Genomic DNA, 20,071 nt, shown 5'->3' on the forward strand with positions numbered 1-20,071 from the left:
AAATACTTAAAAAAATTTTTTTTTAATGTTTACTTTTTTAAAAGAGAGAGAGACAGAGAGAGGGCACAGAAGGGGCAGAGAGAGAGGGAGACACAGAATCTGAAGCAGGCTCCAGGCTCTGAGCTGTCAGCACAGAGCCCAACGCAGGGCTTGAACTCAAGAACTGTGAGATCATGACCTGAGCCGAAGTCAGATGCTTAACCGACTGAGTCACCCAGGCGCCCCTGCCCCTGCCCCGCCTCCCCGGCAGATAAGTGAGTAGGTGACAGTCATATAGCAAAATAATTCTTTATTTTTCTGCTTTTAAATAGACTTCCAGGGCACTTAACTGGATTATTTTATTAAAGTTTCTCAGAACATGCATGTTTCCTGTCAAGTTCCTTTGTATTCACAACATTGCAGGAAAAAGAAAATAATGTAATCATAAAGCAAGCAACAAGTTCAGAAGTTAACCAATACTATTTTGCTTATATGTAAGGAAATTCTAAAACTATTTGTCTAAACTTTGTGGTCATGATTGTACTTAAAAACTAGGTGAAAATCCTATCGTGCAACGGACGCTTTGTTTGGCGATTTCCACAACTCCTAGCTTGTTACCTGAACTGGCGAAGGCCAGGTACATAAACAGAGACATAAATGAACAACAGGATTCTTAGACAAACGGTGACGTGGAGTAGGGAGCTCGTCTTGCAGGAAGGGTAGACGAGTTCCACATGATGGATGTGATTTCTTTCCCTGTTTATCACCTCGCATCCTTATGAACCCGATGGCTCCGGAGCTAGCTGGGCTCAGGATAACCTCCCCTGGCCTGTCCCCAGCCCCCTTCCCATCCATGCAGATTGTGCTTCCTCTAAAAGTTCAGGCCATTTCTTTCCCTGATCCAAGCCTTCTAAGGCTTGTTTCCCCTGCAATCATTTCTTATCTCATGCCCATCCAAGCTCTGCTGTCAGCTTCTTTAAGATCACTGGAAAAAAACAAAAAAATTACTAATTCCAATAACCCATTTCTGGCTTCCCACGGCCTTAGTGTAAACTGGGGAGAATTTTTCTTGAGCTCACAAAGTTGTGAGGGTCAAATGAGCTCCTGTGGATGAAAGGGCTTTCTACATGGTTACATTGGCCACGGAGCTTGCGCTCCAGCTCCAACTGCCGGGTTCAAATACCATTTTCTAGCTATGAGAACTTTAGCAAGCTACTTAACTTTCCCGCACTCCAGTTTCTTAATGTGAAAACTGGACATCATAAAAGTACCTAAATCCTGGGGTTGTTCGGTGATGGTTACAGGAGACAACTCCTGCATATTACAAGGTCAGAACATGCTTGGAACAGTCCCGGTTTTAAGCCCCAGTAAAGTGTTAGCACAAATGCAGGCATCAGCTAATTCCACACAGCTTTGTCTCTCTCCAGCCCTGGGCCTTCGGGACCTGTCCTCATTTAGGCACTGCGGAAAGCCAGGCTATATCCCTTGGGCATGGTCCGAGACAGCTAAGGATGGGGCAGGACGTAAGAATCCGGAGCACACGTGTAACTGGCAGGCACTTTTAACTTTTGCCCCTTAAGTCCTGTTCACTCGCCTTGGCTTCTCCTCTGATGACGTTATTTTGAATGATTTGTTTATCTTGCTATTTCAGTTGCTGCCTATTTGTACTTAAAGTCACAAAGATAAACCCTTCCTACTCTAGCAAATAGGGACAGTAAAAGTATCTATCAGAGGAGACAGGGATGCTTTTGAAAAAGAAACTGGAGCAAAAAGCATTTGTAATCCAACTGTCATCACATGAAATGACGTGGAAACAAACAAAACATACAAACAACAAAAACCTGGCTTTCTGAAAATGGGATGATTCTTCCAAATAACCTTTCTTCCTCAAAGTGGTTCCATCTGAATCTGTAATACATAGCACATAACTCATAATACAATGATGCTACTGTCGCCTAAGTGTTGGGATTTTCTTCTTTGAAAAGGCTTTTAAGGACCTTTGTGCAAATACTAACTCTGCCGCTTTATGATATTTATGACAAATACCTTTCTACTTCTCAACTTATTTAGTACTTTTATCATTTTTGACATATAGAAGTTCTCAATGCTTAAGCAAATGTATCTATATGATATCTTCATTGTTTTGTGGTTAGCTTTTTCCGTCAAAAAAAAATCACTTAAATATCCACTTAGATTTTTAGTTTATTTACAGCTTCATTTCACATTTGTCTCTTTAATCCATCTAGGATGTATTTGTTTAGTAGGAAGTGACCATCTAATTGATATTTTTTTTCTCCCAAGGAATAGATACATTTATCTAGAAGCATAATAGATTTCTCAATATACTCAAATATTTTTGTTTTTGTGTTTTTTTTCTCTTTTTTGATATAGATCCCTTCTAGTTCTTGTCAATACTATTTATATGTAAATGGGGTCTTTAAAAAAATGTACATATATCCCAACAGGTTATTGCTGGATCACTGGAAAAGTTACTGATTTGTAACTTTTAAAAGTTATTTAAAAAAAAATTTTTATAAACGTTGAAAAAAAAATTTTTAATGCTTATTTTTTGAGAGAGAGACAGCGTGAGTGGGGGAGGAGCAGAGAGAGAGGGAGACATAGAATCCGAAGCAGGCTCCAGGCTCTGAGCTGTCAGCACAGCGCCTGACACAGGGCTTGAACCCATGAACCCCAAGATCATGACCTGAGCCAAAGTCTGATGCTTAACTGACTGAGCCCCCCGAGCGCTCTGGTAATAGTTATTTTTAATAAGAACTTTTCAATCAAGTCTCTTGAGTTTTCTAGGCAAAAGTATCATCTGCAAATAAAAGTAAATTTTCTTCTGCTTTTCAATATTTTACCTATTATTTCTGTCTCATGTCTTATTATAGAACTATTTTAGCATAATTTTAAAGAACAGTATTAATAGCAGGCATCTTCATACCTCTTGTCATATCATTAAGTACTGAAAATTTAAAAGACACATGAAAGTAGACTGAATACTAAAATGAACTCTCATGTGCCCATTACCTAGCTTCAACAATTATCAACATTTTTGCATACACTTTTTTTTTTTTCAACGTTTATTTATTTTTGGGACAGAGAGAGACAGAGCATGAACGGGGGAGGGGCAGAGAGAGAGGGAGACACAGAATCGGAAACAGGCTCCAGGCTCTGAGCCATCAGCCCAGAGCCTGACGCGGGGCTCGAACTCACGGACCGCGAGATCGTGACCTGGCTTAGTGCAATTATAAATTAATCTAGCCTTTCTGGATGCTAATTTGGAGATATCTATCCAAAAATGGGTCCAGCAATTCCACAGCTAAGCATTAATCCTATATCACCAATGGACATAGATTTTTTTTTAATGTTTATTTATTTTTGAGAGAGAGAGAGAGAGAGAGACAGACAGACAGACAGACAGACACAGAGCGCGCGCTGGGAAGAGGCAGAGAGAGGGAGACACAGAATCCAAAGCAGGCTCCAGGCTCTGAGCTGCCAGCACAGAAACCAACATGGGGCTCGACCTCACAAGCCGTGAGATCATGACCTGAGCCCAAGTCGGACGCTTAACCGAATGAGCCACCCAGGCGCCCCAGGTAGAGATATTTAAGAATGCTCACTGTAATTGTATATAATTGTGAAAAACTAGAAAATAGACAAAATGTTCCCCAATAGGTGAATGAAAAATTATGGCATATTCACATGATAATGCCCAGCTTTATGAAAAATTTTGGTAGACCTATATGCTGATGTGGAAAAATATCCAAGGTACTTTATACAATGAAAATAGCAAGTGCAGAACAAGATGTAGAGTATGATTCTGTTTTGTTTTTTTTCAAAGGGGATGGACAGATACTTTTATGTGCCAGGAAACTTTCTGGAAGGATATGTAAGAAACTGTTAATAGAGGTCACCTCGGGGAGGGAGAATGAAGAGTGGGAATGGGAGGTTGAGGAGTTAACTCTACATTTTCCCCTCTTCCTTACAATTTGGATGTCTTACCATTAGCTTTATTATTTTTATAAAACCTTATTAAAGGATATGATGTTGGCTATCGATTTAGTATTTACTAAGACGTTTTTAAAAATTTTGTTGTTGTTTTAATCAGAAGTGTTAAGACTTTTATCATCTATTAAGATAGGATGTTTTTCATCTGTGACCTAAATGTATGATGTTATTTCTATTATTTTCCTATTATTAAAATTCCTCGCATTTCTAGAATAAAAGCTACCTGACCATGTTAAAAATGAACTTCATTGAATTTATTTAACTTTCTTTTTTTTTTCCTAAGATTTTATTTTTTTTAAGTAATCTCTACACCCAACCTGGGGCTTGAGCTCACAAGCCTGAGATCAAGAGTTGCACGCTCTACCAACTGAACCAGCCAGGTAGGTGCCCCTAATTTGCTCATATATTCAAGGAGAATTTGATATTGAATTTCATATGAGTATTTTTTGAGTGTTTTTGTAATATTTGATAGGCTTTACAATAATTATATTTACTTCATAAAATGGGTTAAATTTTTACATCTTTATGCATTTAGAAAGTCCTTCGAAATTTGCAATGATTTGCCTACAGGGCTGAGCCTTTTTTGATTTCTTCTCCAATTCTGATCTACTTATTTTCTTCTATTTCTTGATTCAGTTTGAGTGATTTATGTTTTTCCAGAAAAAAAATGTATTAGCTCATAGCTAACTATACATAGTATTCTCATATAATTAAAAAACAAAACCAAAAATTTTTCCACAGCTATTATATCTCCTTTCTCTTCTTAAAAATTTGTATCTTCTCTTTATTAAATAGATTTGCCAGATATTTCTCTTTCTTCCTATCTTTTTCCTAAGAAATTACTTTTAGAATTGATTCCATAGTTGTTTTTTGTTGTTTTCTAATTCACTGATTTCTCCTTCAATCCTTCCTTAATTCTCCTTTTCTCAAAGTTTAATTTTTTTATAAGTATTACTAAGTTCACTTATTTCTATTCGTTCTTGTTGGATTTCCCCCTGCTAAACAGCGTTACTAAGGTTGGTATAGTTTCAAATGACTTTTGGGTATTTCTAAAAATTAAATCTACTCTTAGAGGAGGAAGTTTTTCTATCACTGATGTGATGATGCCATTTAAAAAAATGTGACTCCGTCCCTTGTGGCAAATTTCTAAAGAATTTTTTAAATGTTTGACTAATGGAAATATAATTGCAGCAAGCTTGTGGCCTATTCTGAAGAGGCCAACACCTCTTTGTACATATAAAACCAGTACATTTGCTTTTGCTAGAACATTATCTATCCTCATAAATTTCAAAAGAATCCAGTGACAGGATTTAAAGAGTAGCTCTCACCATTTGCTTAATGGGATGTCCTCTCACACTGCAATCTGTAACCAAAGATATTTTTAAATGATTTTTCGTTTTGTGAAAATGTGTTTAAACCCCTTCCGCGTCAGCCTGGTTTCTTACTTGCTTGTAATTGAAGTTAGTGTCAAATAAAAATGTAGATTTTTTCAAATGCAAAGGTTAAAAAGTGTTCACATGAAAGGATGACAAAGTGTTCTCTGCAGAAATCAATTCACTATGATGATGTAGATGAAGGCAGAACATTTTTTTAAAACAACTTTTAACACTCTGATAGGCCAGATTATAAGCAATAAAAAGAAGTAATAAAAAATAATGTGCCTAGAGAAACGTAGATTTGCAGGTGTGACCTTTGCCAGCATACGTAGCAGATCATCAGATCCACGTGTTTGTAGATTATGTAACAATATTTAAATGGCCAGGAAAGGAAGAATTTTGTGGTCAAGAAGGTAGAATGTCCTTTTTAAAGGATGAACCTGGCCAGTCCCATCTCAAATAACTGTTGACCAAGTTACAGATGGTTGGCAAGGCAGGTCAGAGGAAACAGAAAGGTCTGACAGAGTTGCAATAAACAGGCCAAAAGCAAGTGGCTGTTATCATTAAAAATGCAAACTTATTGAAGTCTTCAATATTTAAAATAATGCAAAGAAAAGCTGTTTTGAAAGCATTCCTGAAAAAACTGCTTTAAAGGCTTTTACATAAAATTTTAGGAAAGACAGAACGTGGCTTTACGAATAAACCAAAAACATATAACTAGACACACCCCCAGTGAACAATTTTATGATCACGATGGAAAACATGTTTATATATATGCATACATACACATACATATACGTGTGTGTGTGTGTGTATATATATATATATATATATATATATATATATATATATATTTTGCACCTACTTGCATTTTAAGTTTTTTAAGCTTCCAAATGTTTAAAACATATAAGTGACTGTACTTGTACTCTAGGAATTTGCTCTTGAGACATTAAGGAACCACTAAATGAAAAAGCAAACTTTTATCTCTATGGACTTCAAACAGAGGCGTGTATATATAAATTGATGTATTCAGTATTGGTCTTAACTGGTTGCCTTTTAAAGCAATTTAGGGTTAACAGGACAGTAAGCCAGAGCCAAAAATAACCTCAATTTTGTTTGTTACTGTGGCTGTGAAATTTTCAGTAAAGCACAGACCTAAAGCCTAAATGCTGCTGAAGGATTACCTAGAAAGCAGAGCCTGAGGCCAAGTTTAAAGTGCTAAGATTTTATTAGGAGGTACAATCCCAGGGCAGCAAGGGCTGGGGGAAATGCAAAGAAAGCAAATACAAGGCAGCACATCACTGGGCTGAAAACAACTTCACAAGAAAGTACAGGTGACTGCTCAGTCCCAAAGGAGGGCTTCCAGACAAACCATACAAAGCCATCCTATCTTGAGATCGTCTGTCTATGGAAAAATAGGAGTTTACATGCTGCCTATTTCTTGCTTTCTGTCCTTTTTGGTGCAAGTTTGCCTCATGGGGCTCTAATGCCCCCACTCTCCTGGGTACGCCACATGACCTCTGCAGGCTATTGCCTGGGAAGCAAGAGCATGCTGGAACCTCAAGTTTTTTTCACCAGACTCTAGGACTGATGGGAGGAGTCAGAGCTTCCTACTATCAGAACCCGGGCATGAGAGAGGCAGTGCTGCAGCCTGACTCTCAACTAGAGGGCTGCTGTCCCAAGAAGCCACAGAAGCAGAGGCCAGGCCTTTGCATTTGAGCAAGAGGCTAAGGGGGCCGGGGGCGGGGGGGTACTGAGCAAATCTGGGGAGTTGCAGAAACTGGGTCTGGTACCCTATTCCTAGTGGTGGTGTTCACTGATTCTTAGGGGAGGAGGAGTCCCTCAATTCAGAGAGAGCACACATTTTAGGTCTCAGATTTTGTAAGCCAACGTGTCCCTTATTCCTCCACTCTCCCTAGACACTACTTTAACTCTCTTCTCCCCCTTTCTTGAGGTGTAATTCGAATATAATACAATTCACCCATTTGGAGGCTACGGCGCGATAAACGCCAACTACCTGTCTTACACCCACCATTCATTCCTATGATGGGGGATTGTTCCATCACCCCCAAAAGTTCCCATCCGCTCCTTTGTTCCAGGCAACGGCTTTCCGTCACCACAGTTTTGCCTCTTCTAGAATGTCACATACAGAATTATACAGACTGAGGCCGTTCGTGTTTACCTTTCCCCCCACTGCACAAGGTTTTTCAGCTCCATCCATGTTGCTGCATGTATTAACGGTACGTCCCTCTTGCCTCTGGTTTGGAGAACTTCCCATGTGTGCTAAGGGTCGGGTATGTTTACCTGCATTATCTCACCTGGAATGCTCACAACCATCCTGCTTCACCGTGGAGGGGCCCAAGGCTCAGGGAGCCCAGCCGTGGAGTTTGGGGAGGGGCCCCAGGCCGACTCCCGCCAGTCGGTCAGCCCGGCGGCTCCGCACAGCACGCTCCGGAGCCCGACCTGCGGCACCTGCCGTCCAGCTCCAGGGGGCGGATGGGGCCTGGCCTCGCACAGGCTGGGGCCGGACAGCTCGGGACTGAGGCCGCGCGGAGGCTCCCCGAGGTCGGAGCCCCCGGCCCAGCCGCCGGCCTCGGGGGAGCAGCCGGCTGCCGCTGAGCGGCCCGCCGCGGCCACTTCCACGAGCGGAGGCGGGACCGCCGCGGAGTTCCGGGGGCGCGGAGGGGCGGCCGCAGCTACCGCCACGACCGCGTCACCGCGCGGGCCGCCGATCGGGCCTCGTGCCTGGGCGCTTCACCCCGCGCCGCCCCGGCGTTTCCCTCCGCGCGCGGACGGCGCTACTTCCCGCCTCGGCCACCGGGCGCGGGAGCCGGGTCGTCGGCGTGGGCGCGGCGCCAAGCGACGCCGCCGCGCTGCCTCCTCCGCCTCCGAGGGGCGACGGCGAAGCGCGCGGGCCTCCGCTGCCAGAGGTGGCCGCCGCGGCCCAGCCCCCAGAAGGGAACGGATGAGGTCGGCGGGCCGCGGTCGTTTCCCCCTCCGCGGCCGCGTCGCTACGATAGTATCTGGAGACTTCATCTTAGGGACGCAGTGGAAACAAAGGATGGTGTTTTGCCCTGTGGCGTGGAGCGGCCCGCCCGCCGCTATTGTCTGGCTGCCTGATGGGCGCAGCAGCTCTATTTTTCTTACTCCGAACGTGGTTATTCGGGGGCAGCAGAGGGACTTACAAGGAGGCAGCAGGGGGACTTACAAGGAGGCTTTGTCTGCAGTAAAAGAGCTGTTGCGAAACGGCCTCTCCTGAATGGCCGCCCGGCCGCCCTCAGCGGGGACCGCGCAGGGGACCGCTGGCGATTTTTTTTTTCCCCCATATCAATTAAAGAAAGGAAAAATCTGCATTTTCCTCCCCACCTTTTTCATTCGAATTGGAGCCTGAGTGTCGGCCGCAGGAAAGAGCTGCCAGCCGCCTTAACTTACTTGATCTCCTTTAATATTTTATTTTTTAGCTATTCTAATTGTTTTGTTTTGTTTTTTTTTTTTTAATGTAATCGAGTGCTTTTTGAATCCTTAAACGGCCTCTGCTGTCTCAGAAATAATTGAATTGGAAAGCTGTGGAGGTGGGCGATGCTCACACGGACGGACGGACGGATGGTTTGTTTTGTTGAATCCACCCTGGTGCCTCCGACCAGAAACAGCCGCGGGTGAGGGTGTGGAGGAAGGCGGGGCGGGGGGGGGGGGGGGCAGGGCTGTGGGAGGTTAAAGTTTTGGTGGGGGGATCCCATAATCGTGTGATTTTTATGAACATCCACTGCAAATGCCAGGTGGGAGAAGGCGAGAGGCAACTAGACCCAAGAAAGGGGCTTCCGGTCCGCCACCTGCAAGGACAAAAGAGGGAAGGAAGTAAGAGTATTTTTTGATAGCACCAGAAATTTACAACTTCTGCTTATCTCCCATACCCCTCCTTTTCTTTCTCTTCACAGCATTTATAACCACCTGATAATGTGTATTTCACATATTTATTGGGTTCTCTCCCCACCTGATACAAACCTAGGAGAGCTGGGGGTTGCTGTGTCCTGTTGTTCCCTGGAGCCTAGTACAGTACCTGGCAAGGTACCGGAGGCTTTGTAAATATTTACTGACATCGGTGATAAAGAAACAGACGTAACACATTTTTTAAAGACACCGGGAAGAGGAACACGAAACCAAAAGCCGCCCGACACGCAAGGAGCATCCGTGTCTTCAAACCCCCTCTTTCCGTTGTGGAACGACAATTGATAAGGACAGCCAAGAGAGAGTCATACCGCCGTTCCATTTTCCAAAGAAGAACAAGAAAATAAATGAGCTCGCCCTTCCAGGACGCTTTCCCTCCATTCTGGGGATTGGTTGTGCGAGTGAGGGGAGCCTCCCGAAAATCTGTGGGGAACATGGAAGTCCTTTTCTCTTTTTTTTTTTTTTTTTTAATTTTTTTTTTCAACGTTTATTTATTTTTGGGACAGAGAGAGACAGAGCATGAATGGGGGAGGGGCAGAGAGAGAGGGAGACACAGAATCGGAAACAGGCTCCAGGCTCTGAGCCATCAGCCCAGAGCCCGACGCGGGGCTCGAACTCACGGACGCGAGATCGTGACCTGGCTGAAGTCGGACGCTTAACCGACTGCGCCACCCAGGCGCCCCGGAAGTCCTTTTCTTTTCCTGCATAACCCTCGGCACATGCTCACCTGTCTGCTGAGCACGACACGGGGCTTTGGGACATTCAGAACACGAGATACGTGTCAACGTTCCGTAAATATTTTTCTGTTCCGGAGTGTCTAGGTCATGTACAGTACACATGTGGGGAATGTGTTTCACATGAAAATTAAATCCCTTTTTTATACCTGAACATCCTTTCTATACCTGGACTAAATCCTTTTTGTACCTGAACATCCTTTCAAAAAATGGCCCCCCAGGCTGCTGATTCATAACTGGTGGATTCTTTTTGAAGGAAATGAAAATGGAGAGCTTGAGAGTGAAGAGAAGCAGAATAGCCAGTTCCTTTAAGGAAATATACTGTCTCAACCTCCTTTCTTTGGAACTTTGATTAGGAAAGGACCACACCTTGGCTAGGAAAGTTTATAATACCTGTCAGAGTATATGGGACGGGTTGGAAAGTTCTTCATAAAGAGTAAGTTTAGGATCTTCTCATTTCGGTGCCTCAGGCATCAACTAATCATGACATCCTGGTACGCAAGACTGGAAGTATCCTGGGAGATCATTCATGCATTCGTTCAACAAGTATACTACATTTTTTTGAATGTTATGTATCAGGCATTGTTCCAGATGCTGCAGATATAGCAGTGGGGGAAAAAACAGACCAAATTCTCTCCCCTGTTATATGTTGTTCCACTTCCAAGCCCCTTCCATCCTTTCACTACATCTTTTAAAAATCAAGTCCTTTTAAAAACCTAACTTTTGGCCAAAGGAAAAAAAATTCCGTCCCTCAAATTTTCCTTTTATGGCTATCGTTTTTTAATAGTTTAAAAATGACTTTCCTGGGGGCGCCTGGGTGGCGCAGTCGGTTAAGCGTCCGACTTCAGCCAGGTCACGATCTCGCGGTCCGTGAGTTCGAGCCCCGCCTCAGGCTCTGGGCTGATGGCTCAGAGCCTGGAGCCTGTTTCCGATTCTGTGTCTCCCTCTCTCTCTGCCCCTCCCCCATTCATGCTCTGTCTCTCTCTGTCCCAAAAATAAATAAACGTTGAAAAAAAAAATTAAAAAAAAAATGACTTTCCTGGATTCCTTCAATCGGCTATTATACAAGTGAAGATAATTACTATCCAATCAGCTTTCACCCTTCTAGGAGAATGTTTCCTTCACCTAGCCTGCCTGCACCTGACCAGACCAGTCTTATGGTAGCATATAATAAAACATGATATGGAGAATAGCAATATTAAAATTTTAAGAACACAGGCGTTCCTTTCCCAAATTGTGTTTTTTAAGGAGTAAACTGAATGTTAATATAGAGACTCAGAACATGAATGTATAACAAGGTTCTAAGTGCGTAACCGAGTACCAGAAGGAATTTCAAGCCTATATTATCATACTTGTACTAGCTCGGCTTTTTTGCAGCAATCTTCTCTAAATGTTCTTCCTTTCGTTCAGACTAAAATGCTTACTGGCCCAAAGGTTCCCTGAAGACGATGCCTTAACTACTAACTATGGCCTTCCCTACTTCACACTTAAATGTGTTGTAGTTCAAACACGCTTAAACATTCTTCTGAGCTATCCTATATTCCTGTTCATTCTCTTCAGCCTAAACAGAGGAAGCAGAGCTCTCCGTCCTCCCCATCTTTCCTCACCTTCCTCTACCGGTTGCTTAAATCTAGGGGTTGGAACTGTCCCCAACATGCTAGTGACTCTTAACCCTGGTTAGCATGGTAGAATCATCTTGGAGGCTTAAAAAAATACTGGCTTCTCGGGCCTACCCCTGACCAATGAATTAGAATCAGTGGGGGGAGAGTTCCAACACTTGCATTTTTATAAAGCTCTCAGGAAGTGTGAATGAAAGCCAGTGTGAGATACAGTGCAGTGGGCAACTCAAGTATCTAAGGCAGTGATTCTCAAACTGTAACACTTCACAATCACCCGCAAGAGCTTGTTAAAAAAAAAAAAAAACACAGGTTGCTAGGTCCTACACCCTGAGTTTCTGATCCAGTGGATTAGGGGGAAGGCCCAAGAATGAGCCCTTCTAACAAGGTCACAGGTGATACTACTGCTGCTGATACAGCCCCCAAAACAAGGGCGCCATGAAACAAAGAAGAAAAACCAGAAAGATTGAATTTATTTCAAACAAAACTACGAACTTCACTATCATGGTGCAAATCAGAAACTTTGGGGGCTTCTTTCCCTTTATTTTATGGTTTATATGATTTTTTTAAAAATTTTTTTTTCAACGTTTATTTATTTTTGGGACAGAGAGAGACAGAGCATGAACGGGGGAGGGGCAGAGAGAGAGGGAGACACAGAATCGGAAACAGGCTCCAGGCTCTGAGCCATCAGCCCAGAGCCTGAGGCGGGGCTCGAACTCACGGACCGCGAGATCATGACCTGGCTGAAGTCGGACGCTTAACCGACTGCGCCACCCAGGCGCCCCATGGTTTTTGATTTAGAATTGTATTTGGGGAGAGAGATGGGACTCCCCTAATTCTTTCTTTGCTAGGGGTGGCTTCTAAAAGTCTTAAGCCTTATAGATAAGTCCCCCACAAACCAATACATCTCTTCCTGTAAACCTCAGGTTTCACCCTTTCAGGAGAATGTTTCCTTCACCAGATTTTGCCTGACAAGTCACAGTGGCCCACGACAGAACATTATATGACGAATAGCAAAGTAAAACACACACACACACACACGCACACACACGGGCACAGCTCTCGCTTCTCCTGACAAGAAGCCGTAAGGCAGAAAGAGTGTTGATCTTGTCTTCCAGGCGATAGGTAGGTGAATGTATCTTGCATGTTTAATCCTATAACAGAGAATGTGACACTTGGAGGGCATACAAATACCATTGCAGAGGGCCTTGTCAGAGTTATGGAAATGAAAAATCCTTTTGCTTTCAAATAACTTTCCCATCTGTTTTGGCAGTTTATCTTCTCTCTACCAGCCCATGAAATATTTTACATGGAGAAAATCAGGTGCAGGAAGCTTTCAAACTTGCCCCGAACCATACAGCTCATTAGGTATGAAGTGAGTGCTCTCAGCTCCCAAACGCTGCATTCTTTTCTCTAGAACATGCTGTAAATCAAATGCCAGACAGTGGATCCGAAGGGAAGAGGGAAGGAATTTGAGATTTTTTTTTTCTTTAACACCGCAAAAGTGAAATCTAAAACAACACCACCAACAAAACACCCTACAGTTTTCCAGTCCATCGAAGTAACGGGGTTAGGTAGTTAGAATTTAGTGCAGTTTATGATACTTGAGGGAAGAATAACACGAAAAGGGAGCAAGACAGCAACATGGATGGACCTCGAGGGCATTATGCTAAGTGAAATAGGTCACGCAGAGAAAAACAAATATTGTATGCGCTCATATGTGGAATCTAAAAACAAAACAAAACCCCAAAAACCCAAGTTCATAATAGAGAACAAAGTGGTGGTTGCCAGAGGTTGGGGGTGGGGGGCAAGGGATGAAGGGGGTCAAAAGGTACAAACATCCAGCTATAAAATAAGTAAGTCCTGGGGATGTAATGTACATCATAGCAACTATAGTTAATAATACTGTATGGGATATTTGAAACTTGCTAAGAGAGTAAATGTTAGAAGTTTTTATCACACACACACACACACACACACACACACACACAAATCTGTAACTGTGTGTAGTGATGGATGTTAACTAGGCTTATTACGGTGATCATTTTATTTCACAGTATATACCAATATTGAATCATTATGTTCTACACCTGAAACGAATACAACGTTGTATGTCAATTATACCTCAGTTAAAAAAAAAAAAAAGAATAAAAGAAGGTTTCTGGGTGGCTCAGTCAGTTAAGCATCTGACTCTTGATTTTGGCTCAGGTCATGATTTCATGGTTTGTGGGTCCGAGCCCCATGTTGGGTTCTGTGCTGACAGCATGGAGCCTGCTTGGGATTCTCTGTCTCCCTCTCTCTCTGCCCCTTCCCCACACTCTCTCTCCCATGCGCATGTGCTGTCTTTCTCATAAAGAAACAAACATTTTAAAAAAAGAAAAGGGGGTAAGAGAAGTAGAAACGATTAAAGGTAAAATATTTGCATAGCTAGCAAATAGTCCTAGGGTCTGAAAGAAATCTGAGGCACCTTTAAAGAAAACAGGGCAGCAGACTCCATCGTTTGCATTAACTATCACTGTGTTTCAAGCCAGCCCCCAAATGTAGTGGCTTAAACAAAGACCATTTTATTTGCCCATGATTCTGGGGGTTGGGAATTCAGTGAGGACGGCTCTTCCACATGCCTCTCTCTCTCTCTCTCTCCATGGGGTCTCACATAATTCAGTGGCCTCGCTCAAGCATTTTCGCATGGCGGCTGTCTTTCAAGGGTGCGGAAGGGACCACACAGCGTTACTTTCACTGTATTCTATCGGTCAAGGCAAGTCAGAGGGCCAGCATGGATTCAAGCGACTGGGAAGTAGGCTTCACCCTTGATGCGAGAATGGTCCAGGCGCATTGCAAAAAAGGATGTGGTTATGCTGAGTGAAAGAAAACTGACACAAAAGAGTACATTATGCATGATTCTTTTTCTGTGAAACTCTAGAAAAGGCAAACTGATCTAGAGTGACAGAAAGCCATCGCTGGTTGCCTGGGGCTGGAGGGTGGTGACTGACAACAAAAGGGCATGAGGGAACTTTTGGGGATGAGAGAAATGTTTCGTACTTTGTGGTGGTTTACACGTAGGTGTATACATTTGTCAAAATGTGTGCATTTTAGTATAATTATTAGGTAAATTATTGTTTTAAAAGGTCAGGAAATGGGAAATGGAAGAGACTTAGCGATTATCTTGAGAAACAGTCTGCTGTACCTGACAACTGAGATCTGAGATCTGATAGAACCTTTGAAGACCATCGGGTCCATGGCCCAGCAAGGCCCGGAAAGAGGAACTTGCCGAAGGATTCTCTGCTAATTAGTGACAAAACCAGGATTGGAACCCAGACTTCTGACCAGAGTCTTCCTATCGCTTGTCCCACAGCCTCTTAGAAGTTTGGGGTAAAGGATGCCCTGGGCCTCTGTTTCCCTGAGACTCACATGTGAGTATGTCTGGAAATGAGAGCTGGACCATGAGAGCTATCAGCATCCCTTAGCACTCCAGAAGGTTCTAGGGTCCAGTAGTCAGCGTCAAAAGTCAAGAGCAAGAGTTCTGTGCTCTGTTTCTAGTTCTGAGGGACTATAGACAAGTTCCTATGACTATTCCATAAGTCACTGTCTAAAATAAAGGTAGATGAAGCAATATTTATAAATAGAACTGAACACCATAGGGAAAAAAAGAAAAGAGCTATGTCACAGCATCTGTTGTCCGCATAGTATCTTTGGGTTATCTAGGAGGGTATTGGTGGGAAAGGACAAGGACAAGGAGAGCTATGGCACAAAATGAAACATTATTTACTTAGGTTTTTCCTAAATTAACAAACCCCCCTTTCAGGCTGAAGTAAAAATTATTGCTGGCTTTCATAAAGTGCTCCGTAGAGTAAGATAGACTTGAAATAGTAATGCATAGTATTGCCACCTATAGTCATATGCAAAAGTCAAAACATACCTAGAAAATTTGAAAAAGTGAATACAGTCCATTGTCTATCTTTAGTAGACTGTCTTTACCCAGAAAAAAATGACTTTAAACCTTGTCCAAAGTGTCCCAGACATTTATCAGATATGCTTATCCAATAATGCCCTGTATTATTAAGTAATACCCTGCTGATCTCGAGCACTTACACAGAGAACTATGGACTTCCACTGTGGATGGAATCCAGACTTCTCGCTCACATAAAGTCACATTTGCAATTAGTTACCAAAACACACACACACACACACACACACACACACACACACACACACATCACAAGAATGATTCAGCAACAGAAGTTGTTTTCTAGAGAACATCACTCTGATAGATTTCTGAAGCTTGGGTTTTTCTTCATTTTAGTTTGGGGTTGTTATTTCCCCGTTTTTCGAATACGTATATCTTTGTTTTGTAGGTGTTTTATTTTTTCTATTTTTTATTTTAATTCGGGTGTGAATCAGACTCTGCTCTTATATTAACGGAGCTGGGTGATGGAGGGAGCGAGAAGAGATGAGAACAGTGTGCTAAGGGGGCTGAGGAAATGACAAGAGTAAACTTCACCCACCTGACCCTCTTCCCAAAGACTGACTCAGAACACGTGTACAAAATATTATGCCATCACTTCATGCCAAAGGCCCCAGCCACAGGCCAGGCTGGCTGGGCACCACCCAGAGTTTTCTGTGAGTGCTCAGATCCCCTGACCTCTCATCTCTTATCTCCTCTCTGCTGCGCTTGGCATCTTTTCCATACACTGCTCCTTCTCCCCTTGGGCAAGATCAACTCTGTAAAAGCCACAAACTTCTCCAGAGACTGAGGAGGCGGGAACTAGCAGCTGATTTTCCTGAAGCAGAAATAGGGGGAGTGAGTTAAAGATATTTTATCCAGTTCAGGAACACGGCCATCAGTGTTCCTACTTTGGCCAGGTAGATCTTTGAGTTGTACTTATTTTCTTATACAATTTTCTACCTTCACCTGTGCTGATGTGTTAGATTAGAAATTTCCTCCTCTTCCTCTTTTCCTACGTTTTTTACCCGGAAAACTCCTACTCATCTTTCAAAACCTAGTTCAAAAGTCACCTCCTCAAGGAGCCTTCCTGAGTGAGCTACTTGTTACCTCTTTGGGGTTTCTTGAGCAGCTATTTCACACTTTTTGAAAAACATGGAACACATTGATTCAAATTCTGTTTGCATGCATTTCCTCCATTCTCATCTAAATTCCTGAGGCATCTTTGTTTCCATGACAACCAGTGATGATGGACACGTAGTAGGTATTCAGTAACAACTGAATGAATAAAAGGGGATGAAAACCAAAGAAACCACTTAAAAAAAATCATACATATGGATCAAGCTTCCAAGTACCCATTTACAGAAAATCGAGGGCAGAAAAAGATGCCAAATGCATGCCCCCCCCCCGGCCCCCACCTGGATATAATCAGCAAAATTCTGAGAGAGGAAACTCTTTAGGACAAAAAGCCCGGTTTCTTGAAAAATAAATTGCAAGGGGGCGGTGGGGGGGGGGGGAAGAAGGAGATGGAGGAAGACCAATAATTTGTAAGAGACTTAAAAGATCTAGCAGGTCACTTGCAAAGCACGGACTTCGTTTAGATCTTGATTTTTCAAATATTAAATTATGAAAGGTACGAAACTTTGGAAATCTGATCATTGATGGGATATTTGATGACTTTAAGGGCTGATTATTAATTGTTTTAGACGTGATAATGATAGTGTGTTTACTTGCAAGGAGAGTAGACATTCTACTTTAGAGATAAGCACTGAGATGCTTATAGGTGAGGTTATATAATGTCTGGGATTTGCTTCAAAATGCTACAGGACGGAGGAAGTGGATGAGAGTGTGAATGGGCAGGGGTCGCCACGGGGTTGGTGGTGGCTGAGGCTGAGTGATGGACGCAGGAAGAGTCACCCATATACCTCTTTTTATGTATGCTTGAATGTTTTTTTAATTTTTTTTTAACGTTTATTTATTTTTGAGACAGGTAGAGACAGAGCATGATCAGGGGAGGGTGAGAGAGAGAGGGAGACACAGAATCTGAGGCAGGCTCCAGGCTCTGAGCTGTCAGCACAGAGCCCAACACGGGGCTCGAACTCACGGACCGCGAGATCATGACCTGAGCCGAAGTCGGCCGCTTAACTGACTGAGCCACCCAGGCGCCCCTGTATGCTTGAATTTTTATTGCATTGTTTAAAAATAACACAAAATTCTTTAAAACCTTTAATGTTTCACATTCACATCGTATGGTACAATAACTACGTTAATAACAATTAAAACGATGATTCCTCACCTCAATGTGAAAAAGTGGTAAAATTTAATGCGTGCATGTGTGCGCTTTTATTATTTATTTGTGCCAGAATATTGTCCAAAGGAACATCTTTATGTAAATAAAAATAGGGGCGCCTGGGTGGCTTAGTTGGTTAAGTGTCCAACTTCGGCTCAGGTCATGATCTCGCAGTCTGTGAGTTTGGGTCCCGCGTCAGGCTCTGCGCTGACAGCTCAAGAGTCTGGAACTTGCTTCAGATTCTGTGTCTCCCTCTCTCTCTCTCTGTCTCTCCCCTGCTTGTGCTCTCTCTCTCTCTCTCCCTCTCTCTCTCAAAAATAAATACGCATTAAAAACGTTTTTAAGATAAATAAATAAAAATAAGTAAAACCCATTAGAAAAACAGCCTTTGTATTTAGACATTCCCTTTCTTAGCCAATTGTTAGAAACGCGTGTTTTTTCGAAGGGACATGTATACTAGCAACTAGTTGAATCTATCAACTAATAAGCTTAAGTATTTTACTCTTCTTACCAGTTGCAGACAGCTTTTAGGTACAAAGCAAATTTGGGAAAATGGCTTCCAAACACAGTCACCAGCAGGGTTAGCAAGAAGTAGCTTCTGAAGTTTGTTCATTTCCGCAAAGTCCAAAGTTCTAGGAGTTAAACGGTGAGTTTCCAAGGGTGCTTATCGGTGTGGTTAAACAAGGTGTGGTGATACCCACGCAAGCAGTGCTTTTGAAAAACAAAAACCAAAAAACATAAGCTTAATCAGTTTGCACCCTACGGGTTACGTAGGAAGAATATTTTATTATCTGTATCTTCAACTTGGCATGGCCCGAGCTGTTTTTTTCTGATAAATATCTTCTAAAACTTGAAGATTATGCATCAAAACTTGTGTTCTCTTTTTTGTCGGACTTGGCCAAGGTAATCTGAGGATGAGGGGTTATTATCCTGCGCTTCTCCCCCCGCCCCCAACCTGGAACTCTCACCCGGTGATTTATGGACACTGAATCAGTTAGTCCTCAGGACAGAGGGTTGACATTAAGTGTGTACGTTTGATCGATATAGCAATGTTATATGCACAAGTTTAACTTAAATATTTCTCAGTTTAATTAGAACGATTTCTGTTTTAAATGTATCTTGAGATTTTTTTTTTTTTAATGGTTTGCATGAGTGTTGCTGTATAACTGGGGAGTGGGGGTGGAGGGTAAGAACCGACATTTGTTGAAAGTCTACTATGTCGGTGAACGTGTTTTTCAGATGTTCTTTCATTTAATCCTCCCAATTCACGGTCAAGAAGAGTTTTACTGTTTCTATTTTGTAGAGGAGGACATTAAGGCTCAGAGAAGATAAAAAAACAAACGAACCTGTCCAAGGTCACTGAGCTTATAAGCAGTGCAGCAGGGAGATGAGTATTGGTAACCCTGGTTTATATTCTTTTCCCTTGTGACCTGTTTAATTATTTTCTCCTCAAGATTGTGAGCCCCTCAAGAACAGTCTTTCATTAGCCTTTGGGGCCTTCATGGCTTCTTGATCCTAGTGGATGTTTAATAAATATTTGTTAGATAATCTCAACAAGTCATCCAAGTGTCAGAGTCATAGAGTCGTAACCTCCTTAGGCCAGGAGCCGAAAGTGCTTGGCCCACATTTTCCATGCTTACCCTTGGAACTGATTATGTATGCTTATCCAATAACCACTTAAGAAAAATGTTTGCGAACACAGCTGAAGGCTTAAAACTACACAAAGAAGGGGCACCGGGTGGCTTAGTTGGTTAAGTGTCCTACTCTTAATTTTTTTTTTTTTTTCAACGTTTATTTATTTTTGGGACAGAGAGAGACAGAGCATGAACGGGGGAGGGGCAGAGAGAGAGGGAGACACAGAATCGGAAACAGGCTCCAGGCTCTGAGCCATCAGCCCAGAGCCCGACGCGGGGCTCGAACTCCCGGACCGCGAGATCGTGACCTGGCTGAAGTCGGACGCTTAACCGACTGCGCCACCCAGGCGCCCCTAAGTGTCCTACTCTTGATTGTGGCTCAGGCGGTGATCTCACAGTCTGTGAGGTCGAGGCCCAAGTCCAGCTCTGTGCTGAAGGCATGGAGCCTGCTTTGGGATTCTCTTTCTCCCTCTCTCTCTGTCTCTGTCTCTGTCTCTCTCTCTCAAATTAAATAGATAAACTTAAAAAACAACTACACAAGGAGAG

The 20,071-nt window shown here is 42.8% G+C and overlaps 1 protein-coding gene across 1 annotated transcript; it reads left to right on the forward strand.

Annotated features, from left to right (window-relative positions):
- The first annotated feature begins 7,689 nt into the window (after window positions 1-7,689).
- On the forward strand, window positions 7,690-10,195 carry LOC123591754 (translation initiation factor IF-2-like). Its single transcript, XM_045466441.1, has 2 exons — window positions 7,690-9,022; window positions 9,302-10,195. Exon 1 carries the CDS (start codon window positions 7,690-7,692, stop codon window positions 8,623-8,625), a length of 936 nt encoding a protein of 311 aa, XP_045322397.1. The 3' UTR covers window positions 8,626-9,022; window positions 9,302-10,195.
- Window positions 10,196-20,071: the final 9,876 nt, after the last annotated feature.

This window comes from Leopardus geoffroyi, chromosome B4 (assembly GCF_018350155.1).
Source record: "Leopardus geoffroyi isolate Oge1 chromosome B4, O.geoffroyi_Oge1_pat1.0, whole genome shotgun sequence".
Lineage (NCBI taxonomy): Eukaryota > Metazoa > Chordata > Mammalia > Carnivora > Felidae > Leopardus > Leopardus geoffroyi.